The sequence below is a fragment of the Phodopus roborovskii genome, unplaced genomic scaffold (genome assembly GCF_943737965.1).
Source record: "Phodopus roborovskii unplaced genomic scaffold, PHOROB, whole genome shotgun sequence".
Taxonomy (NCBI): domain Eukaryota; kingdom Metazoa; phylum Chordata; class Mammalia; order Rodentia; family Cricetidae; genus Phodopus; species Phodopus roborovskii.
The window spans coordinates 11,213,169-11,237,732 of record NW_026125052.1 but is presented as its reverse complement, the minus strand read 5'-3'; the positions used below and the strand labels follow the sequence as shown (position 1 = coordinate 11,237,732).

At 49.9% G+C, this 24,564-nt stretch overlaps 2 protein-coding genes across 3 annotated transcripts in view; one reads left to right on the top strand and one right to left on the bottom strand.

Moving 5' to 3' along the window:
- Positions 1-423: 423 nt before the first annotated feature.
- Positions 424-4,380, top strand: Nxph3 (neurexophilin 3). Its single transcript, XM_051206838.1, has 2 exons — positions 424-979; positions 3,448-4,380. Exons 1-2 carry the CDS (start codon positions 926-928, stop codon positions 4,150-4,152), a joined length of 759 nt encoding a protein of 252 aa, XP_051062795.1. The 5' UTR covers positions 424-925; the 3' UTR covers positions 4,153-4,380.
- Positions 4,381-20,836: 16,456 nt separating this feature from the next.
- Positions 20,837-24,564, bottom strand: part of Spop (speckle type BTB/POZ protein) — a 77,620-nt gene continuing 73,892 nt past the window's right edge. For both annotated transcript variants that reach the window (XM_051205715.1, XM_051205640.1), the window contains 2 exons: positions 23,757-23,899; positions 20,837-22,516 (listed from right to left, as the gene is read on the bottom strand). In XM_051205715.1, coding sequence (XP_051061672.1) covers positions 22,372-22,516; positions 23,757-23,899 — 288 coding nt within the window. In that variant the 3' untranslated portion in view covers positions 20,837-22,371. The remainder of the gene's footprint in view (positions 22,517-23,756; positions 23,900-24,564) is intronic.

The window sequence follows — 24,564 nt, the reverse complement described above, 5'->3', positions numbered from 1 at the left end:
AAGAACTTCCCTCAGCACCCTCAAGTCTTTCAGGAACCAGCAGCTGTGAGCTGCTGTTGATATCATTGCACCCTTAAAATGGATTTGGACAGAATTAATTTCTTTCCAAATTCCAGGACTTCTAGGGGTAGGTGTAGGTAGGGCGACAGATCCCCGATGCCCTCTACAGAAAATAAGGCGCGCTGCCAGAAGGGCGAAAAAGCTGGTGTCCCCATCGGCTGTCTTCCAGCCTCTCGCCTCCTCTCCCAGAGCTCCTCCGCCCACCTCCTGTCCCCTACGCTGGAAAGTCGGCGTCCCAGGTCCCTAGGCTGCGGGCCGGCAGGGGAGGAGTTAACTCCGGAGGTACCGACTGGGCTCACGGTACCTGCCGCCGCCGCCGCCGCCGCCAGTGGGAGGGACGAGGAAGCGGGAGCCGCCTGGGCGCCAGGAGCGCTCCAGTCTGGCGGGGCGCAGCGCGGGGAGCGGGCGGCCGCGACTCGGCTTGGCCCGGGGCGTCCGCCAGGGGGCGCGCCACGTCGGGGCGGGAGGGGCCGTCTGGTCTGGGGAATTAGCACCGGGGACGGACGCGCGCGCAGGTCCCCAGCACATCTGGGCGAGAGCCGAGCCTCTGGAAGCGAGCGGGGCGCCGAGCGCCTGTCTGGAGAGGCAGAGCCACCGCGCAGCCAGAGCTCCTTCGAGACGCTCCGGGCTCACATCTGGGACTGGGAGAAGGGACCGCGCGGCGCGCAGCTGGACGCGGGGAGGGGGCGGCGGCTACACAGCTGGACCGAAGGGGGCGGGGTCGGTCCCAGCGACCGGCATAGGGGAGGGCCGCGAGCCACCGGGGACGGGAGCATGGGACAGCGCGCCTGAAGGAGCAGTCCAGGGAAGAGGGGGACTGGGACCCCGAAAAGAAAAGAGAGACGGGTGAGAGCGGAGGAGGAAGATGCAACTGACCCGCTGCTGCTTCGTGTTTCTAGTGCAGGGCAGCCTCTATCTGGTGAGTGGTCCGCGGGGAGCGGCGCAGGGCGGGGGCCAGAGGATGGGGAGAGCGCGGGAAGCTGCGGAGCCCTGAAACTTTCTCCCTCCCCCCCTTACCCTGACATCCCGGGGATACGGGCGAACGCTGGAGGCTGGGGGAGAGGGCGGGTCCGAGGCCGGAGGCCGGACAGGAAGGGTTAATAGGGGCGGGGAGGAGGGTGCTTGGCTGGCCCACCCACTCCGCGGCTGATGGCGGGAGGTGTGAGCGACACTAGGGGAAAGGCCCCTCGGAGCTGAGTCGCCAAGGATTACCCGACCTCTCCTAGCATCCCAGGACGCGCGGAACGGGGGTGGGGCAGGTGACCTGCCCGCTCAGGGGACGCAGGCTTCTCCTCTGACCTCTGGAGCCCAGAGAACCCCAAACTGTGGGCCCTGGCGCGCCAAGCCCGGGCGAACTGGGGGCGGCCCCCGCGTCCCTTCCTCCCGCCGTCCCTCCCGCTCCCTCCCTCCTCGCCTGTTGTTTTCCTCGCCTCTCCCGGCTGCGCGCAGCCCGAGCCCCACAGGACCTGGGCAGGCGGCTCCCGCCCCAGGCGCTCATAGCAGCTGAGCTGAGAGCCCAGAGCCCGCTCCCCCGCGGCTCAGGATGCCCTGGAACCCTATTCCGGACCCTACCCTAGAGCTTAACTCCCCCGCGACCCATGCCCGCCGCCCCACATCTGTCCTCGACCCCAATCCTGTCCTGGGGAAGCCTCAGCACCACGGAACTGCCCCCTTCCTCAAAACAATTCCCATTGACAGCAACCCTCCACCACTGCTGGGGAGGAAGCCTCCCCTGCCTGGCCCTTACCTGTGGCCCTGATCACTACTGAGCTATTGATTATCTCAACCACTCAATTAAACCCTACAGCCAGGTACGAACAAGTGGGCAGGCAACCTTGAACCCTAAGAGCCTCCCTTCCTGCCTATCCTGACCCTGGGGACACTGGGAACCTGGAAAGCAGGGCTAGCTTTAGCTTTGGGACAGATACTGGCTTGGTCACAGTACCCAGCCTTAGGCACAGCCAAGGCCAGAGCAAGAGGCATAAAGATGGAACCCTTTTGGAATCTCCCATCCCAGCTCCTCAGGAATCCCTCTGCCTCGCCCATGTCATCATCAGTCCAGATGTTGTAGTTGAGCTGTTGTCTCCTCGCTGGTGACACAGACACACTGGTAAGAACTTGGTCCCAGAAACTGAGCAAACACTTCCAGGCCATTGAGTCTAGGGAGTCAGGTAACCTCCCCTGCTGGCTCATTCTGCTCATTCTCCAGGAAGCCTCCCCAAGGTGTGGCCTGTCACCATAGCCGAGCCTGCCGAAGTGGAGAAAGCCCTGGCAGAGTTTGACAGGACATTCCAGGTGGAAACAGGGCTTCAGTTAAAGCCTTGTGCAAAGGGACATCTGGTCTGTGCCTTGTGATGGGGACAGTTGTGGCCTGTGTCTTGTGGTGATGTACCCTGCACACACACCCTGATGTCCTCACCTGTGAGGTGAGACTCACGAGAATTGGTCCCTCAACATACAAGTGCCCTCTTGGCTTGTCATCACCAGGGTTCCCCAGAGAAGGGTTTTGCTTCCATAAGCTGGCTATCCTGGGTGTGGCATTCACACCTGAGTCTCCTAAGTCTTAGCAAAACCTGAACCAAACTGGTACCTGCCTAGGACTGTCACAGGGTTCTGGACAGTCTTCTTTTATGTTCTATAGGTTGTCTTTGACTTTAAAGCCAGCAGTTATCCTAGGCTAGGAATGGTGTCTCAGCCAGAAGACTAAAATGTCTTAAACGGCATGAGATGTATGTGCATGTTGACACAAAGGAGTGCCTAAGGTAGGGATGGGGCTCCCTAAATAAATTGCAGCTCCACAACTCCAGATGAAGGACTCCCGGAGGACAGAAATGATGCCTCCCTTGTATCTTGGCCATTTCAAGGCTAGGGATTCTACCTTGCCTTCAGACTGGGGGCTTCTGCAAGACCAGAAGCTGAGCTCTGGCTAGGAGATTGTGGTGCATCTCAGCCCAGTCTACAAAGGGAGTTCCAGGACAGCCAGGACTGTTATGCACAGAAACCCTGTACTGAAAAACAAAACAAACAAACAAAACCAAAAAGAAGCTGAGCCCTTCCCACCTGGCTGGAGAAGAGAACTGTCCCTGATACCCTAGTCCATGAAGGGAGACACTTGCTGGCCATCGTAGGTTTTGAATAGCAGCCAGAGGCAGGGCAGTAAAGTAAGGACAGGAGGTGACTGATGTAATGGAGCATGGGAGTGGATGATGAGACAGAGAGCCAGTGTGTACACCTGACTACAGCACAAGGGAACAAGCAGGTCCCCCTTAGCCCTGCTCAGACAGGGACAGAGACTGTGCAGATGGTGATAGGGTGGTGGACCAGATCTCAAATCTCCTGGATCCTCTGAGGACAAAGCTCTAATTCTCTTTCCAAATCCCTCCATAGGTCATCTGTGGCCAAGATGATGGTCCCCCTGGCTCAGAGGACCCTGAGCATGACGACCATGAGGGCCAGCCTCGGCCTAGGGTACCTCGCAAGCGAGGTCACATCTCACCTAAGTCCCGCCCCTTGGCCAACTCCACCCTCCTAGGGCTGCTGGCCCCACCTGGGGAGGCTTGGGGTGTCCTTGGGCAGCCTCCCAACCGCCCCAAGCAAAGCTCCCTACCCTCGACCAAGGTGAAAAAAATATTTGGATGGGGTGATTTCTACTCCAACATCAAAACAGTTGCCCTGAACCTGCTGGTCACAGGGAAGATCGTGGACCACGGCAACGGAACCTTCAGCGTCCACTTCCGTCACAACGCCACAGGCCAGGGTAACATCTCCATCAGCCTTGTACCCCCCAGCAAAGCTGTAGAGTTTCACCAGGAACAGCAAATCTTCATCGAAGCCAAGGCCTCCAAAATCTTCAACTGCCGGATGGAGTGGGAGAAGGTAGAACGGGGCCGCCGGACCTCGCTCTGTACCCATGACCCAGCCAAGATCTGTTCCCGAGACCATGCTCAGAGCTCGGCCACCTGGAGCTGCTCCCAGCCCTTCAAAGTCGTGTGTGTGTACATTGCTTTCTACAGCACGGACTATAGACTGGTGCAGAAAGTGTGCCCAGATTACAACTACCACAGCGATACCCCCTACTACCCATCTGGGTGACCTAGATGGGCCACACCGGCCTGTGCAGGAGGCTGGCTGTCTGGACACTGGGCAGGGAAGGGATGGGTCTCAGGAAGGGAGGGGGTGGAGCGGACCAGAGGCCAGGTGGGCCAGGGCCAGGCCACGGGTGCTGAGGAAGGGTCCCCAGGGCTGGCCCCAACCTGAGGTGAGAATGTACTTGTTATGGAGGAGGAATGGGCTCTGGGCAGCCTTGCAGAGCTTTCCCAAAGCTGATGCTGGGCCCTGAGGCCCCTGGGCAGGCAGGCCACATGGACCAGATCAAGCCAAGGAGAAGACCTTAACCCTTGGCTCTCCTTGTCACTCAGAAAGAGGGCAATAGTTGACAAAGGGGTGTCGGACTGTGTAGGTCAGCTAGACAACGTAGGACAGACTGGCTCAGTGGCTTCCTCCATGGGGGCTGCCAGTGGGCAGCCCCCTTTTCGGCACTGAGACTGAAGTGAGCTCATCCCCATGCTCAGGTCTTTGCTGTCATGACTACCTGTCACCAGCCAGGCCACCCCTTTCCGAAATCCCCTCTCCCTCCAGCACTCTGCACTGCTTCACTCTCTTGCTGATGGCACACCATCCCGTCCTTCAGCCCAGACAGGACTATCATGCCCTCCTAGCATGAAGGGCATAAGCAGAGCCCTTCCTGTGTGCTGTGTGCCCACCTCTGCCCTAACCCTGCCGAGAGTGCTCCCAACAGCCAGCTCTTCATGTCAGACAGGCCATTCCCAAATAAGGGTGGGGACTCCTCCTCTGGGCCATGGGGCTGTCAGCAGAGTGGGGCTCAGAAGGCTGGAACTGTGCCCTAGTGTTGTCTGTGGGGGTGGGGGGAGGGGTGGGAAGTCTTGTGAAATGCCCTGTCACTTCTGTGTGCGTGCGTGCGGAGTCTTGTCCTTGGAGCAGGGAATAAAGATTTCCCAGGGCACCGTATTCTGAGTTATCCAGGGGAGAGGGACCTGGGCCCCTGTCAGACTAGCATTTTCCAAATAGGGGCCAAAACTGCAAACCTCTTGGAGCTGAGACTCCTTGAGGCTTTGGGGCTGCCTTCTCTCACATTCTTTGCAGGTAAACAAATCCGAGGGCCAGAGGCCCAATCAAACGCTTGGGGGTTGGGCATGGCACCTAAAGGGGCAGCTTTGGGGTGAGAGCCAGCAAAGGAGGTATGTACCAAAATCTTCCTCCCCCTAGTCCTCACTGAGTTGCCACCTCTGGCCCTGCAGGGGGCAGTGGAAGACGCCCAAGGGTGCTCCATCTCTGCCACTGGGTTGTTGTTGTTGTTTTTTATGGCCTGGTCAAGTTCACTGTCCTCAGCTGCCTCTTTCTGTCCCTTCCTCTGTACCATGCAGCGCTTGCACCCGTGAGAGTCACCCCGGGGCTGGTCCTCCAACAGCTTTTAGGGTCATCCCTAACTCAGCAGGAGTGAGTAGGGTCTGTATCTGGGCCCTGGGCCTGGGTGGATGCTGACAGACTTTGAGAACTGCCCAATGACCTCTAAGCAAACTTGGCTCCAGCTCCAGAGGATGAAGAGTCTCTGCCCTCTCCAGCTGTGACTCCCATCTGCCTCTTGGGGGAAAAGGAACAGACTAAGGTGGCATGGGGACAAAGTATGAGAGTAGCCACTTCGTCCTCCTTCTGGAGATGGTATCAGAATACAAGGATGTCCAGGCAAGGGCTTTGGGGATTCAGGGAAGCGAAGGGTGGAGCCCCATGATGATGTCCCCCCTGGAGGCCATTCCAGGTCTATTCTCTTTGGAGGTCAGCACTCCAAAGGTCCCTTTTGGAAGTGTAGCCATAATGTGAAGAGTCCTAGAGTGAGGGCTAGTGGCCTGACCACTTGCAGTCTTTGCCCTCCTGCCCACCAGCTCTGAGCCCAGATGGTTCCTGCTTATATACTGCAGCACACAGCCACCTGGTTGCAGCCCCTCTGTATGTGAAATGACCTAGAAAGCAAGATGGCTGTGGGCAGGGGCAAAGGGGGACACGCTCCCTTTCCAGCTATGCCCTGAATCATCCTGAAGCCATTTCTTCTGAGCAGACTCAAGACAGGCATGCCCCTACACAGCTTTCTCTCTCTGTACCAGTGACTACAGTCAGAGCTGCTTAGGGTTGCCCCCTCCCAGTCCTCCACCCCCACCAAGAGAAACCTTGGCTGCTTGAATCTAGAGGGTTTTCCCACCTGTACCTCTCATCAAACACTGTCCCAGGGCACCTGTGGGGTGTAGCCGCAGCAGCAGAAGAAACCGGAAGGCACCCCCATTCCCACCTCTGAGTGAACACTGAACTTGAGCGGGAACAGGGGCACTCTGACCTGCCCCTCCTACTCTTCTTCCCCTGTGGAGAGCCAGCTGCTGCCGACAGCTGGAGGGCCCGGCCTTTCTGGCACACGGTGCTGCCTGCACAGGGGGTGGGTTCATTTTAATAACTTCATTTCACCCTCGTGCACACTCTGCCTCCTCTTCCCTGCCTATCTGCCTTCCCCGGCAACCAGGCTGAGCTCGGATCAGATCTGGCTAACAAATGCCTTCCCAAATCCTAATTCCTTAGAGGAGCCCTCTGGTCTCTCTGTCTTTTCAGATAGTTTGTGAGCCCCCCCCCCTTGATCATCACAAGGGTGGCAGGTCCACCCAACTTCCCGGGATAAAAGGATACCCATCTCTACCCTTCTGAGAAGCAGCTATGGCATTCCCTGTAAGAGACTCGGACCTCAGGTCCCATAAAGCTCCCTGACCTCTCACTCTGGCCTTGGGAAGCACCCACAGGAGACTGATCTTTTTGAAGGAGCCCTTCAAGAGAAGTAGGTCAGGGTCCTTTGACTTCCCCACAGCACCTTGAGGTCAGTCTACAACCTTCCCAAAATGTTTGGGGACCATGCTTCTGGTCTGTCCTGCCCACCCCTCCCACCCACCCAACTAGTTAAGGGTCTTGTCTCTCCTATAGGGTGTAGCCCCTGGAGAAAGCCTACCAGACCAAGGAGATCTTCAAGGACTTGGCTTATGTGTCCCCACCAGAGTTTTGGGGGGCAGCACCTGGGGGGTAGGGTTGTACCTCCCTCAACAGACTGAACACTATTGAGGAAGAGCTGGGTGACAATTCAGACTGGGGTAAAGGCTGTGTCTCCCTCATCCGATTAGCATCCTCTGGAGGGCAAGAATTGTACTGTGGATGAAAACGAAGTCTTTTCCAAGTGCCAGGATACCAGGAGTTACTTTGCCCTTCAGTGCTACCTGGCTTCAGCGGTCTCTGTAACCTGTGAGCTAGAAGAGGCTCCATGGTCAGCAAGGCTCAGTCCTCCTCCTGGTGAGGCTTAAGGCAAAACTGAATGGGTTTCTGTCCCTCCTCCCTCTCCTTCATTCTCCTTCCCTAGATGAGCAAGCTGGAACTGAGTCACCCCCTTCCCCATCCTTGGCAGGAATGCTGATGACCTTGCATGTGGCAGGCTCCTGTGGCGAGGCCCATTGCTCAGAGATGCACAAGGTGGGTGGGTGGAGAGGGAAGCTGGAGGAAGGGGTTTGTGGGGGTGGAGACAGCTGAAGGTCACAGGGTGATCAGGGACTTGGATCATCGTGTGGGCATTTGCAATGGGTTGAGGGCGAGTCAATTGGAATTGATCCAATGTAATGGCTGGGGGTGGGAGAGAGAAATGTTACTTCCGAACACTTGTAATTCTGTGGTGCTGCCTGGAGAACCGGGGGCTGGGGTGACAGGTGACAGGAGACACCATCAGGCCACTAGGCAGAGGCAAGGTGGGATGGCATTGGCACCTGCCAACTATGCTAAAGTTCCAGAGTGGCAGCGGACAATATCCCCAAGACATAAGTGCCACCAGAGACCTTGATTCCTATTGACAAGCTTTAAAAGCTGGTCCAGAGAGTGCAGCTAAAGTTGCAGAGCTCAAGGCTTCTCAGTTCATTACCTCAGAGCTACCTGGCTAGGTGTCCCCAGGAGGAACGTGTTAATTCCTCCTGAACCACAGAGGCTTCCAAGGAAATGAAAACAGGGTGTGCAAGGAGCTCAAGCTGGTCTCCATTGTGGGATGGATAATCTGGATGATCTTGGATAAAGGACCACCTCTAAGCTCCTCTTTATTTGAATTTTGTTTTGTTGTTTGAGACAGGGTTTCTCTGTATGGCCCTGGTTGTCCTGGAACTCACTCTGTAGGCTGGCCTTGAACTCACAGAGATCTGCCTGCCTCTGCCTCCCAAATACTAGGATTAAAGGCATGTACCCCACTGCCTGGCTTGTTTGAGTATTTTGAGACAGGGTCTCACAATGTAACTTTGGCTGGCCTGGAACTTGCTGAGTAGACCAGACTGACCTTGAACTCAGAGATCCACCTGATTCTGCTTTCTTGTGTTACCTCGCTCAGAGTGCCTCCTTATTTGAAAAAGTGGATGCAACGTGACCAGCTGCCCCACACTCCTGATGCCATCCCTTCCCTGCCATGATGAACTGTGTCTCTTAAACTGTGAGCCAAAACAAACAAACAAACAAACAACCCCTTCCTTCATTTTTGTCAGTTTTTGTTGTTGTCATAGGAACAGGAGAACTGATATACTATCCATTTCCCCTTCCTTCTTAGTAATGGACACCCAGCTGCTTGACATAATCTACTTTTCTCTGCCTCCCCCCTCCCCCACTGCCTTTCACATGTGGTTATGCCACTGAGCTCTGGACAGTGATCTTTAGGCCAAGTGATTATCCAGTAAGTTTCCGTCATCTTAAGATAGAGGTGCTCATCCTTTGTTCCTCCTTTGTCCCACCATCCACTGGCCCTAGCTGCCCTTAGTCTACAGTGGAGATGTCAGGCAGAGGTAGAAGAGTGGTAAGCTGGATGACGATACGATCCCCGAGAGCCCGAAGCTCCTGCAGACTTCTGCATGCGAGAAAAAGGAAATCCCCACCCTCCTTATGCCTCTACTTCAGGCTTCTATTTCCTTTCCTCTTTTCTGAAGCGGGTTCTTGTGTAGCCCAGGCTAGCCTGGCCTGGCTGTATAGAAGTTGGCCTTGAACTCCCTCCAGTCCTCATGTCTGTTTCTCCGAGGGCTAGGATTACAGGCAGGTCCCAGCATGCCCAAGGGTCTCCATTTCTTGGAGCTGTATCTAGTGTCAGAGAACTTCAGTTCCTGTGGATTTGGTCTCCTCATCTGTAGAACTGAGACAAAGCCCGCACATCTCAACACATCTCAGAAATGTGTATAAGACTCCTGGGCAAGAAGGGAAGTGCCACTCTCCCCTCCCTGGCCTCATTTCTGGAGTGCCACAGTTGCTTCTGTTTTTTCAGGGAGCCCCAGGGAGCTTAGGGTTCTTTGCCCCTGTCTGAAGGGGTTCCAGGCTCCAAATTCAGTCCTCACTTGTCTAAGTCCCCATACACATTCTGATGTTGGTGACACACAATCCTCGTTAAGGGCCTGACTGATCCCAGCCAGATGGGATCCTAATTTAATTAAAACCCTTTAATTACCTGCAACAACACTGCTTTGGAAGTCCAAAGGCAGAAGGGGGTGGTGATGGGAGGGGGCACTGTTGACCGAGCAGAGGAGTGGCTAGCCTTTCAGCCCTCTGGGAACTGGCTTTGCCTCCTATGCCTCCCATCGTGGTGGCCACAGAGTGCACAGAATAGCCAGCACAGCCGGAATTCTGGCTTGGTCTATAGGGCACAGCTGAGACATTATGGGAAGTGGTTGTAGCAGAACAGATCCTTGGGAGACAGAGACCCAGGCTCTGAAGCCTGATGCTACCAGTGTTGGCTTTGAGCTGAGAGCAGGACCTGCTGTGTAGGCTGTTTACAGGACCCTGGCCCTGCCCAGGGCACTCTGGGTAGGAGAAAGCATGACTTGGCTTTCTTTCCAATGGTCTGGTTAAAGAAATAGGGGCACCTCTGCAGCTACCAAAGGAAAAATACAGGGTTTTCCTTGGTGTCATTGTCCTAGGTGTGGAATATGAAAAAGAGTCACTTAGGTGGGCTGTGGAGGGGTCATGTGGTTTGACGACTCCTTCCTGTGATGGCAGAATGAGTTTCAGCCAGGCCAGAGCCTGCCAAGCCCTGGCAAGGACAGACTGAAACCTAGACTCGTGAGCTGGGCTATTTATAGCCTTGTGGACATCATCCGTTAATACCCCTTCTGTTCTTTCTTCGTACTTATTCACTCAACAAATATTGTTTAATAAAGCCTCTCAAACTTCCAGCTGGTCTCCACTGGACCAGGAGACCCGGAGAAGAGGTGTTGGTTCACACTGGAGCCATCGCCTCAGAGGAAGTGCCCTATTGGGGTCAATGTGATGCCGGGGGCTGTAACAGAAATAGGAGTCCCAAGAAGCTGCAGCCTTTGTGTGTCTCCCTAAGAGTCCTCTCCTGATGTCCCAGAACCTGCTTCCTCTGCCATCTATCCCTTCTGTCCAGACTCTGAAGAGCCTGATCTGCATGGACATCCCTGATCGACTCAGCTGAGAGAGTGTGCACAGCCCTCTCTGCTATTGGCCTGGAGGCTCCCTGAGACAGGGGATGTGAGAGTCCACCTAAATGGTCTGAGTGGTACTCTCCCTGGAGTGTAATATGAAGCTACCCAAGCATTTTGGCATATCCAGGTCTGTGTGTGAGATCACGCCAGCTAGCTATGCCTGTGGATGCTGTCCATGTGAAGACCTTCATCCTCAGTAGGACAGAGAATGCACCTTTGTCACTCCTGCATCCCTATGAAGAGCCAAAGAGTGAGGGCAGCAGACAAAACACAACGTCAGTGCTGGCACACTTCCTGCCCATCCTTAGTGGATTACGTTGTAATCTCTAGAATGGTCTTAAAAACCCACCAGTTGGGGTGGGGGGGTGGCGCATGTCTTTAATCCCAGCACTCATGAGACAGAGGCAGGCAGATCTCTATGAGTTTAAGGCCAGCCTAATCTACAAACTGAGTTCCAGGACAGCCAGAGCTATCACACAGAGAAATCTTGTCTCAGAAACAAACAAACAAACAAACAAAACAGAAACACCACCACCACCACACCACCACCACCAGTTGGGGGCTGGAGAGATGGCTCAGAGGTTAAGAGCACTGGCTGATCTTTCAGAGGTCCTGAGTTTAATTTCCAGCAACTACATGGTAGCTCACAACTATCTATAATGTGTTCTGGCGCCCTCTTCTGGCATGCATTTCAGGCACACATGCAGGCAGAACACTGTGTACATAATCTTAAACAAACATAAAACAACCAGTGAGCTGTTGGGGGATGGTGATGGATGGGGTCCAGCCTAGGACCATCAGTGTAAGATAAGTAAATCTTCTGGTTCCTGCCAGACTCTATTCGAGGAAGCTTCACCTGGCCTCATTTTGTGGGTTGGGAAAGAACAGTCTCCAAGGTGCCAGGAAAGCTGAGCACTTCTCCCTGGAGTCAGGAGAAGGCTATGTAGAGCCAGCGCATGTCTGAAGGGAGCTGAGTTTCAGTCTTGTCAGGAGATTTTGATGTAGTTCCCTAGCCTCTCCGAGAGGGGGCAGTAATTCTCCCTCAACTACACCTCCTCACATGGTGGCTAGAAGGACTGACCCTACCAGGTGTGAGTGCCATGCCAACGTGGCCAGTTCTGAGTTGTCACTCAGCCACCCACCCGCAACTCATAAGCCTCTCGAGGGAGGAAGGATGGTGTCTCCTTTACTGGGCAGGCTGTGTAGCCCATCAACCGAGGATCAGTTTTGGAGCCAGGATGCCTGAACTCAAATTCTTTCTTGGGGTGCGGGGGCGGTTAAAACAGGGTTTCTCTGTGTAGCCCTGGCTGTCCTGGAACTTGCTCTGTAGACCAGGCTGGCCTCCAACTCAGAGATCGGCCTGCCTCTGCCTCCCAGGTGCTGGGGTTAGAGGTGTGAGCCTCCACTACCCGGCTTGGATTCAAATTCTTGTTCTGACACATCCACACTGCAGACCTCGGACAAGCTGGCAAACACCTTCGTATCTGCATTTCTTTGTTCATGAGATGGGGATGCTCCTTCCCTCTCAGAAGGTTGCTCTTAGAATGAATGAAGTGTCTGGAAATGTGTTTAGCACAGCTACACAGACTATAACAGACTCACTACAGCCATGATCCTGGACGAGAAGCTTGGAGGATGGTAGATGTGGGCTTTAACAGGCCTTGCTCCAGGAAGAATGTGCAAGAAAAAAAAAAAAATCTTAGGGCAGGTCAGAAGGCTGTTTTTTTTTTTTTTTTTTTTTTTTTTCTTTCTTTCTTTCTTTTTTTTTTTTTTTTTTTTTTTTTTACAAAAAATAGGGCCCTTGTTTGCATCCTGTAGCTCCATGGGTCCATCCCCTACTTCTGCTGCCTCTAGAGAAGCCCCATCCAGCATGAGCTGTATAACCCTCCAGGCCTCTACCCACAAAACAATACACAATGCTGAGGGTCTATTTAGGAGTCAACAACCGGAGTGCAGCGCCACGCTCTACTCCCCCCCACCCTCCCACCACACTCTAGGCCTGGGTGTCCTCCTACCCTACTTAGCCAGTCTCAACTTCACTCCAGGCCCCCAGCTGTGCCCTAGTCAGACCCAGACATTTTCCTTTCTCCTTGGCCACCTACATCATCTTCACCCACTTGGGAAAGAATGGTCTCCAAGGTGACCAAATCCTTTTCCTCTGGTCAGGACAAGGCTCTATCCAGCCAGCATGTTTGCAGCTAGTGCGTTACTACTAGCTCATCTGCTTGGATGGCCCCAGGGTCCCTAGCTGGTACCCTCTTCATGTATAAAACACAGCCCTGCCTTGGATAGGACCCTTGAGGGACAGGCCTGTCTGATTGGCCTAATGGTGAGTTCTCTGATGGGCCCTATGTGAGCCATTTCTCCTGCATCCTGGAAGGGCTGAGGACATGGGGTACACAGGAAGTCTCAACCATGGATGAGTCCTGGGATTAGTAGCTATGTGGATGCCTCCCATAGAGACAGAGAAACAACTAGAGGGGCTGTACTCCTCCAGGGTGTTTTTCTAGGACATGCCAGTGTTTTTGGCTAGGGGAAGCACCAAGTTGAGGTACACACGTGTAGAAAGGCACATAACTAGCCCATTTACTAGCCCTGGCAGCTCCCTGGCCTGGGATGGGGGGCTGCCGCCGCTCAGTCAAGCTCTGCCATCTGCCACATCTCCGTGGAGATCAGAACTGAAGGGCTCATTGGAGGCAGCGATTTTTTTCCTTTTTTTTTTTTTTTTTCAATGCAGCAGGATCAGGCTCAAGATGTCACTCTAGTGAGCGGGACCGGAGACGGGAGAGAAATGTCTAGGAAAACAGGGGAGAAATAAATGGAAGCTTCCATGCTCCAGAAGGAGGGAGGGACAGGGAACAGCAAAGACAGGAAAATGAGAAGCAAAGGGAGGAGGATCGTGCAGAGAAGGGCTTGATTTAGCACCCATCCTTCCTGGGCCGCTCCAAGGCAGCAGCCACCGCCCAGGAAGCAGGGCTCTCTGGGCGTCAAGCGACTTCCTCCTGCCAACCCTTATTTTTGTGCAACTACAGGCTGAAGTGGCTCTGTCCTGGCTCTTACCTCCTTCTGGAATGTCTGCTCTCCTGACCTTTGGAAATATCACGAGGACAATGAAGGTCATAGACAGAGAACCCAAAAGTGATCTCTAGGTGACCAAAGATGTCAATGCAGGCTTTTCCCTGGGCCTCCAGTGGCCTTCCTGCCTTGACACACCACAACAGTGAGACACAGGACACAGGCTAGCCAGGCACATCAAGACACTTTTTCTAGAGTGAATTCTGCTGTGGATGATTCCTGCACATCTGGGGGTGCTTGCTTGTCAGTGCCTCACTGTAGAATTGGGTTCTGAGATACCTTGGAAGGAAATGGACTCCAAAAGCCACGTCTGGCACAGGTTAGAAATGGAAACAATCATACAGAAACATCAATAACCCTGCCTGCGGTTTATCTTCCTGGAGGCTTTATTCAATGCCAAGTCCAGTGTTAGGGATGTGACTTTTATTTGCTTACTAACTCCTTAGGCATCTACCTGATATGTCTGTTATACAGGTAAGAAAGGAAGTGTTTACCCTGGTCTACACTCAGGCCAGTGTCACTTAAGGCCCAGATCCCATGTGGCATCACTCAGCAGTGCCAACTTCTTTTCCGCAGCTAGCTCAGACCTTCACTTAAGATGCCACTCTTCCCTGATTGTGGCCATTACCTCATTTCTACTTAACTATAAAAAGCACAGGTCAGGTGTGGTTGCATACTTTTAATCTCAGCACTCAAGAGGCAGAGGCAGGAGGGTCTCTGAGTCCTGGTCTACAGAGCGAGATCCAGGACATCAACAGCTACATAAAGAGACCCCACCTCCACCTCAAAAAAACACAAACAAACAAAACATGAAGTCAGTAGAAACACACAAACTTGCTTACCTTCTCACCAGAGGACAGGCCTGCTTGTGTCTGCATTGCCTGAGCCTGTGCCACCCAGCCCCCCCCCCCCCCGTAGGCTGTCCCCTCTCTACTGAGCTCAGTCGAGCTTCAGTGGTTTCCTCTCTGCTCGGTCACCCCACCACTCCCAGCTCTCAGAGATGACTCAGCAGTTACGAGAAAGTACTACTCTTGCAGAAGACCCAAGTTCAGTCCCTGGCACCCATGTCAGGCCATTCTCAACCACCGGTAACCAGCTCCAAGGGGACCAGCAACCTCAAGGCTACTGCTGCAGACACCTGTACTTATGTGTACACGGACCCCACTCCCAACACAATATGTAATTAAGAATGTGTAGTCACACTTTGACCGCATGAATGTCTGTGTATGTGTGTGCCACATGTCCAGAGAGGCTACACGAGGGCATCAGATCTCCTGGAACTGGAGTTATAGATGGTTGTGAGCTGCCATATGGGTGCAGGGAATTGAACCTAAATCCTCTAGAATAACGGCCAGTGCTTAACTGCTAAGCATCTCTCCATCCCTATACATAATTTTCAAAAATTAAGAATCTTTAAAACATGTTCTCATTCCTCAGAAAACACACGCAAGTGCGCGCGCGTGCGCGCGCACACACACACACACATACACACACACACACACACACAAAACCCATCACACCCTTATGTGCTCCTTTGCCTCTTTTATCCTTCCCATCACAGTCACACCTGGAAGATTTGTCTGGACACCCTGCCCATTATCTACCTGCCTCATTTGCAATCTTGCCCTGAAATGACCATAGTCACCAAGGATTGCTATGTTGCTAGTTCTTGTCTGCACACCACCAGCCAGCGGCCGTGCTGCTGCCAATTCTAATGAACATTTTTACTTTCTCTTGTTGGTACTTCAACATACCTTGTTAAGTTTTCTTCTGGTTATCATCACTTCTTCATTGGTGAATCTTCCTTTAATAAATTTTATTTTTATTTTTTGAGACAGGGTTTCTTTGTATAGCCTTAGCTGTACTGGAACTCATTCTGTAGACCAGGATGGCCTTGAACTCACAGAGATTCACCTGCCTCTGCCTCCTAAATGCTGGGATTAAAGATGTGCACCATTACCACCTGGCTGGTAAAATTTTTTAAGCAGTATTTTGTTAAAACTTTAAGCTCCCATGAGTGCAAGGAACAATTTTACTTGTGGCTGTGTGCCTAGACCAGCATGCTCCTTGGCATACTGTACGTTAGGTCTATAAGTGAGTTATTAGCAGTAAACAGAAACAGTATAAAGCCTTTAGAATAATTTTAATTATAAATATGTGTACAGGTATGTACACATGAATGCAGGTGCTCCGAGGCCAGAAAGAGGTGTTAGATCTTCTTGGAACTAGAGCCATAGGCAGTTGTGACCTGGGTGCTGGGATTCCACCTTGGGTCCTCTGCAAGAGCAGTAAAGCACTGACCCTCCTTTCCAGCTCCCAAAGATTTTCCTTTTCTTTTTGTTTATTTTTTGTGTGTGCATGTGTGTTTATATGCCATGGGTGTGAAGGGCCCCAAACAGGCCAGACGAGAACACTGGGCTCCCTGGGGCTGTAGTTTCTGGGGGTTGAGCTGCCTGAAAGGTGCTGGGAACCTGATGTGGGGTCTTCTGCATGGGCAGTACCTGCTCTTAACCAGAGCAATCATCCCAGCTTTTCTAAAAAGTGAGAACCCTGGGGACCACCCACTGACAGCCGCACATACTCAAATGCCCTTTCTTTTCTAGAGAACTTTGGAAGGATGCACAGTGGAGGCTGAGGCCCTGGAGAACTGCTGGTGATGGTGGGTAATTCCTGGGTGTTGATGCCTGCTCCAATCAACACAGATTTCTAGTACTGGTAAGAGACAGAAATAAAAATGTGTTAATTTACCCAGAGAGATCAAAACGTGTAACATGACTATTGGTTCATGTATCAATGTCAACAGATCTACAGATGAATAAAAACACACTATTTCATTTTGCCATTAAATTATGCAAGTGCATGTTAAATTTATTAATTTTTATTTTGTGGGAAAAGATTTTTGCCTGCACGTGTCTGTGCACCACAAGCATCTTGGTACCCAAGGAGGCTAGAAGACGGTGCTAGGAATTGAACCCAAGTCCTTTGGAAGAGCAACCAGTGCTAACTCCTAAGCCCTCTCTTTAGCCACAAATGCATTGTAAAGTACTGTGAGGCAATATGAAAAAACGAAAAACAAAAAAACAAACAAAACAAAACAAAACAAAACAAACAAACAAAAAAAACCCAGGCAAAGACATCTCAGAGGAAAATCTGAAACCACACCACTGATAAGCTAGAGCTGGTTCACACTGGCTTCTAGAGCCAACTGCTAAAATTCAGGAATCTTGAAAGCTAGCTGTAAAATTGTTAAATAGCCATTACTAAAAATTACAGTTGAGAGGTGGTGGTGCATGTCTTTAATCCCAGCACTTGAGATGCAGAGGCAGGCGGATCTCTCAGTTTGAGGCCAGTTGGTCTACAGAGTGAATTCCAGAACAGCCAGAACTACTGTTATACAGAGAAACCGTTTCAAAAAACCAAATAAATTCTACGATCTTACAATTAGCAAAGGTAGTAAGCACTCAAAATCTCACCCTAATCGTTTCACATCTAACTACTGTCTATGCTCACGAGGTTATTTTCATCTATGGTGTCTCCTACAGGGAGGGTCTAGGAAATGGCACATTGTGCATCTCTTCCCAATCCTCATTCAGTAAGGTCACCTTGAAGACGCGAAGTCAGTTGTGGTGAAAGCATCTGCACTGTGCAGACTGGCAAAGGGCTTCTGTATTTAGGAACCGAGTAACATGCTTTCAGTAGCATACCACTGGTCCATGAAAACATTTAAGGTGTAAAGAAACTTCTCCTTGAAAGATAGGCTTAAAAAGCACAGAGACTGGTCTTTAGGGAATCATTCTCAAAAGAGTGTAGACTGAAGCTGGCTGTTTTCTTCCTCAGCTGAAAGTTACAATTATTCTATGAACATGACTTTCACTACACCACAAATATTGGTCGGTGGCTAAAGTGTTCATGACATCAACCAACCAAGTGAACAACCTGTATACCATTACACACAAGAACAAATGTGCTCATTGACTTCCCTGAACTATGTTGTTAGGGGTTGGTTCTTTTCTTCTCACTGCCAACCTTGTGCCAAGAGTAGCTTGTGCTCAATTTGTTGATTTATCCCGTTAGTTAGCCTTGGCTTCTGCCTCCATCGTGATTGAAAATGCTTTAGGGTAATCACTGTCCTAATGTGTGCTTTCTAGTCCTTAGTTCCAAGGCCTCTCTGGTCTGATTCTGCCTCTACTAGACTTCATTGGTAGAGCAGACACTCTACCTTGGGAAGTGTGGGGAATCTCCGGTGTTATGCAAGCATCTGCTCTCTTAGAGGCCTAAGTTTTAGTCTCTGTCACTTTGGGCACATCTCCTCTTTCCTGGATGTCTGTTTTCTATGACATGAATGGATGAATTTCGTGGCCACCTCCTTCTTCAATTTGGGAAGAAGTAACCGTTAAAACCTCTTCTTTGAGCATTAGTGAACACATCCATGCTACTACCATCAGGCAAATGTGGTTTTTCATCATCTTTGGTTCATGGGTCTAAGCACCAAATATTCCATTGTCCTCTGTTGTTTCTTGGCTCTGGGCCAGGAGGTGTGACCTTGAGGAAGTGAGTGACATTTCCACCTTCCCAACTTACACAACTGGAATGAATGAGAGCCACACAAGACAAACCAGTAAGTACTCAGGATGACTTTGACATCTGTCAGCTGCAGGTACATTCCTATACTGGAGTGGCATGTACTTTATCTTCATAATGTCTTTCCCTAGAGTTGATCCCCTTCAACTCCTTAATCATTTCTGCCGCTTGTATTGAATTCCCTCAAGTCTAGAATTCTTTTTTCTCAGAGTGCAGAAATCAGCAAACAGTACTGCAGATGTCACCTCCTCCAGCATTACAGACAGGATTTGCAGAGGGGAGCACTCATTTCGCTAATGGCTTAAAGATCCCATCAGTCAACAATATTCAAGTTCTGTTCTCATCTGGAGGTCAGAGCTCCTGGTTTTCCCAGCTCATTATCCCAAAGACTGATCTTCCTACATTTTCTTTGTTGCTCACTGTATCCAGGAGGCATCCACACAACAGGTCAAAGGGCCCACAGTGGCACAGTGACCTCTGAAATTAAAAGCGGGAAAGTATAGCTACCTTGTGCATACACGCACACAGCAGGCCAACAATTCTTACCTGAATGCTAGGTTAGTGAGCCAGCCATCAGAAATGAATCTAAACGATGGAGGGCAGAGTACGATGAAAAGTCGTGAGACAAAGGAAACACACGGTCCAGGCTGATTAAAAAGATAATTAGTTGTGGAAAATAAGGTTGTGGAAAATAAGGTTTGTATTTAACAAAGGTATACCAAAACATGCACGGTAGTCATGCTGCATGTTGATTTAGTAGTTCTTTTATAGGAGTTGAAGGACCAGAACAAAGCACCAGTCGGTTTCAAGAGCAGCTCCACCCCCTCCCCAGTTTGTCGTTTGCCACATAGAAGCTGTTTTCCCTTCATCTGCACAGGCTCATCCAATATGGCGGCCCCATAACAGGCAGGAGCCACATTTTAAAAAAATTCTCAGAACACTGGTCCAGCCAGAGATCTTCTGGCCCGTCGTAGGATCTTCATGTTCCTGTCTGGAATTAAAAAGCGAAGCAAAACAGCAGTAGCTCTCAGAGCTCAAGGCCAGCAGCCTTATCAGTGAAAAGGGAAAGAGGGACATTTTTTCCCCTAAACTGTTCAACCCTACAAAGGTCTCCATGCTGCCTGATAACGACAGGTTTAATCTCCACACAGAAAATGGGAAATTTGCCCCCCTCCCCGTGGATGGCCAGAGATGAGGCAGGGGCTGACCACAGGGAGGTGGGGTGATGGGGACACTGCCAGATTCTCTATTTGGTCCCCAAACCACAACTCTGAAGGTTCTGCGGAACTACTTGCCTGAAATATTGTTTTGATAAATAAGCCATATCCTTGTGGAATTGCAATCTCCAACTGTTTCACTGGCACGGGCATCTCTGCAGTGACAGCACATGCCCCAGATTGTGGAGTTAACTTGAATTAAATTTCAGATGTGGGGGAGCTAAGGGAAGAGGTGGTGGCGGTGGGAGGTTTATGAACAGTATGCTGGGGCTCTGATGTTGTCATAACCAGATGGCTTCAACTGTATCATTTAAACAAAAACAAACATGGCCAGAAATAACACAATAACAGGAGAAGCATCGAGCAGCTCCATCTATACCTGAAATTCCATCAGTTTCCAATCCATAGCGAGGCCCACGATGGAAATTCTACAAGTATGGAAAATCCCAGAAGAGACCTTTATCCTGCCAAAAGCCAGATGTCAGGCCAGTTCCCTTCCTGAGAGCACATGCTCTGAGTCCTCCATCCTCATGCCCAGAGCTGTGAGTGAAGTTCAGGAAAGCAAATCCGCTTCACCCTGCTGCCAGAGCTGAAGAACAGGCCAGCAGAGACACCTTTCTGGAGCTTTGTTCTTTCTATTCCCAGAGGAAGCAAGCTTCACTTCCAATTTTGTACCTAGGCACTCCAGAAATGGAACTTCCTCCACTCCTTATGTAATCTTCAGGGTATGACATTAGAGGATCTGGTACCCAGTACTCATGCGACCTTGGGCATGCACCTTCCTCTAGTTTCACCTTTTCCAGCTACAAACCAACACTACCTATCACCTGACCAACCAAACTCATCGTGAGGTTGAGAGGTTCAAAAGGACTCCAGATGAAGGTTTGCTGAGAACTGAGGGTTGTAGAACAAACATAGAGGCAGTATGGGCAAAGGAGATGTGCCCACTGGATCTCTAGGTCTGTGCACCAATTTGGAAAGTGGGAACCAAAGTAGTAGTGGTCAGCAGACAGTATACAGGGAACGAGACATTTCCTTACCCAGGCCACACTTGGAAGGAAACTGGGAAGGGCCACTTATGAAAAAAAAACTTCCGCTAGCCCACACATAACCAGCCCAGTAGTAGGGACAAAATGAAAACCAGAAAATTTGCAAAGAGCAGTCACTGAAAGGAAATGGAATGTGAAAAGGGCAGAGGTTCCATCTAAATAATGCAACCTTAGTCAAACAACGTGTTCCACTGTTTGGCCAGTGCTGTGGAGCTGGGAGCCCCGGGCATTCTTGTGAGCTCACTATAAGTTAAGACTTTAGTTTCCCCAGAAACACATCAGTCAATGACAGGACCCATCAGAGACAACAATTTCCCTTTATTTAATCTCCATATTCATGTCCCCTAAATATATTTTCTTATATTTTGTTAGGAGAAGGGAGATTGGGGGTTAGGTATTAACACACACAGGGTGCAGAAAAAGCCCACTACAATTGCTTGTTTTGGCAGAGTAGGACCTGGTCCCGGTCTCTCATCAGGACATAGTTGGCAGATACTCAAGGAGGACAATTCTGGCAGATGCTCACAAAGGAAACTTGAGATTATGGAGAATAAATAAATTCCTACTGCTTCTTGGACATTTTAGACATAATCCCTGAAAGATGAAGATCAAACCAGGGCTTCAGAAACCCATAAGCAAGAAACTCAGACCCAAGAGATAAGCCAGGTGAATGGAACAAAAGACCAGAGATACCACACAGTACAAAATAGTAATTATTTATATTTTCAAAAAGAAAAAAAATTAACATTTGGAAGTCTGCCCTTTGGAAGAGGGGCTATTCAGAAGTGACAGGACTGGCTCCTACGCAGGCGACAAGTCAGGTACAAACAGTCAGGCAATCTGGGCTGGGATTTTTTTTTCACATAGCAATAATAATAAAATTTTTTCTCTTCTTTTTGTTTTATGTATTTTCTGGATTTGTTTCTTGTTCTTCTTTTCTTTCTTTCTTTTTTTTAGAAAAAGGGAGGGGGAAGGGAAGAAAAAATAAAATCAGAGGAAAAAAAAAAAAAAAAAAAAAAAACCAAAACCATTTCCCACGATATTTAAAAACAGAACTATAGTTCTTGTCAAGACAGTATGAATTCTGGATGAATTATTTTTCCCAGTTTTCAACACCAATAAAGATTTTTGCAAAAGCCACTACCATCAAAACACTCATCTTGCAGATCAAATAACTCCTTCCTCCTTTGCCTTCGCGTGTCACTTTTCATAAGAGGATGAAAGGATGGGCTCTGTTCTTGCAAACAGTAAGTGTGAACGAGAGAGCTCTTCTGATACTTGTATGGTAGTGATGAGTTTTCACAAATATCCAAGGTTTAGCACAGTTGGAAGGACTAAAATTTGCTTCTTTCAACATAAATACTACTGGAATCCACAAACTGATTTTTGAAAAAAATTCTTTCTTCTTTCCTTTTCCCTTCTCTTAAAACTAAATGTCCTTTTTTTTTTTTTTTTTCCTTTTTGCTCCAGGCACCTGACGATTTGTTCTGCTAAGTCAGATGCAGGCAGGTTTCTCCGAAGTAGCACTGCTGGGATGTGCTTGGGGCCAGCGCCTAAACTGAATCCCTCTATCAAACGTGGTCAGGTCAAAGGGAACACGGTGACACGGCAACAGGGTTTTCATTAGGTTGAGTAGCCCCGAGTCCTGGGCCCTTCCCTCCCCCCCGTTCCCCTAAGTTATTTAGTGCTGTTTTAAAGTCTGGGTCATGGTGCAGTCTTTCCCCTGACACAGAGTAAAAGCTCCACAGATTGCGCTGTCTACCTGGTGGTCAGTGGCAGCAACGGTGGCTGCTGCTTCAGGAAAATAAATGGAGTCTCACAATTGACAGGACCTTAGGACTGCTTCAGGCGTTTGCGTGGGGGCCCCAGGAAAGGGCACTGTGCTGAAGCCAGAGAGCGGTATGCTTCAGCCACCAAGTGGGGATGTGACACCACCATGGACTTCCACCCAGAGGTCTCCAAGACATCCGAAGCATGACTAGGAAAAATGTGGAGAGAGAGGTTACCCAAGGGAGTGTGCACATAGACCAAACAGCTACCTAAACAGCCCACTTCTTCAGTGTTTGGTGTAGAGGGTGTAAATGCAATCAACACTACCCAGACAGAGCCCTTAACATGCATCAGAATGTGCTTGCTGGACAATGTGCAGACCAGTGACTGGGCTGTGGCTCTTCTAATTCCCAAAATTTGGACTTTGAGGCTGTTCATCAGACCCAACATTGTTGATGGCATTTATATTCACGGACACTAACAAAAAGAAAGAGCTAGGGCTTCCTTAGATATCCAGTTCTGAGCTCCCATCTGGTGGTGTCATTTACTAGTCTTGTTAACCACAAGGCACATCACAGCCAGGACTTATCTGATGGTCAGAAAAGAGAAGATAACAGCCACTTTTTGCTTAATGGTTGAGTTACCTTCTAAAAAGTAATAAGCAAATATTGAATATATAGTGAGCCCTGAACACAACTGACACTTATTGGTCCTTCCCTTCCCTTTCTGTCTCAGGCTAACACCTTAGAAACAGCCATGTAACTAGACCTAGAAGACATTATTTCCCACAATTGGGTATTTTCCACTCATCTACCTGAACATCTTAGCTTTCTTAATTCCAACTTGCTGTTGTGAGGACATTTTTCCCCTTCCAAATCTCGCTTCCCATCAGGAAAGGAAATAACAGAGTATGTCCCATCGAGAAGGACTAGTTATAGCCTCCTTCACAGTACTATACAAAATGCTGTGGTGAGGTCCTCTGTCACTTGAGTGAAGTAACAGATCTGGTAAACTGTTTTTCAAAATAATCTTAACAATCAGTTACTGTCCATCTCCTCTCTTTCCCTGAGCCCACCAGAAACTCTAAAACATATTTTACTAACTCATAAAAATGAACCTCTCTGTTTTCCTGGACTTTCTTTATCCTTTATTTTGCCAGTGAAAATAAAGTAAGGTTGCTGTCACTCAAGACAGACAACTTTTCCAGGCAAGCAAATTATCACTACTCAGCTCCAACACTGTTTGGAAGTAAGGGGCTTCATTCTTGACTAGGACATCATCCATGCAAGCAAAACCATTTTCATACCGTTGAGCTGAACGGAAAGATGAAAAGTCTCTACCCACTACCAAAGGTTAATGAAGCTACTTGCCCACTTTACTAATTCAAAGTCCCTCTTATTTCTTTATCCCAATTATTCTGAGAGAAGAACTTTGAAGATGCTACTCACTAGTTGATGAAATCCACTGCCTGAGTTTTCAGTTGATCTGCGCTGTGGAGGTCAGCCAGGATGAGAATTTCTGCAGCATTCTCCACGGAAAGGTTACTGCAGAGGGCATCCTCGCACATGACCTTCAAACGCTCCAGGGCATACTGTAAAACAAGCAGCACCGTCATCCAGCAGCGACCACTCAGGGCTGACCACTACTCAAATTGCTCTTTACTGACATTGCTGCATAACTGGGTATCTGGACAGAACTACAGAGGACAGGAAAAGCCACCACCAGTTACAAAACACAACCACACGCTGAAGGCTAGTTGTTTAAGCTTGAAACAAAGACAACTGAAATAAGGTGAGTAGCATCTATCAAATTTCAAAGTTTACCTACTGGAAAATGGCAATCAGAGCAGCTTTTCATCCCAAAGCTCACTGTATCACCTGCCTTCTTAAACAATCACTACCTACCCTGACAATAAGGCATTAGTCAGCTGCAAGCTAGAAGAACATGATATTACAACTTCTGCAGTCCTACTACTTACAGCTGACTGAGCTAAAGCACAGCTCACAGCTCTTTTTGCCTAAGCATTGTCACTACCCTGGCAAGATACCCCAAATGACCCATCAAGCTGGGAAAAGGGATCCTGGGGTGATTTTCACCAGCATCTCTGCCACACATTGTTCCTGAGTGAGGGTGAACCAAGGGCTTCTTTGAAATAGGAAAAGATAAATCAAGTCCTATTTTATTGGGGTTGAGGTTAAGATTTTCAGGGTAACAAGACAAAGCAGCAGAAATCCTGGTTCCAGTTCCAAAACTTCT

Excerpts from the sequence above, each read along its gene's own strand:
- Nxph3 (XM_051206838.1), top strand. The coding sequence starts at position 926 with ATGCAACTGACCCGCTGCTGCTTCGTGTTTCTAGTGCAGGGCAGCCTC. Across the intron at positions 980-3,447 it reads TGCAGGGCAGCCTCTATCTG|GTCATCTGTGGCCAAGATGA; the intron begins GTGAGTGGTCCG and ends ATCCCTCCATAG.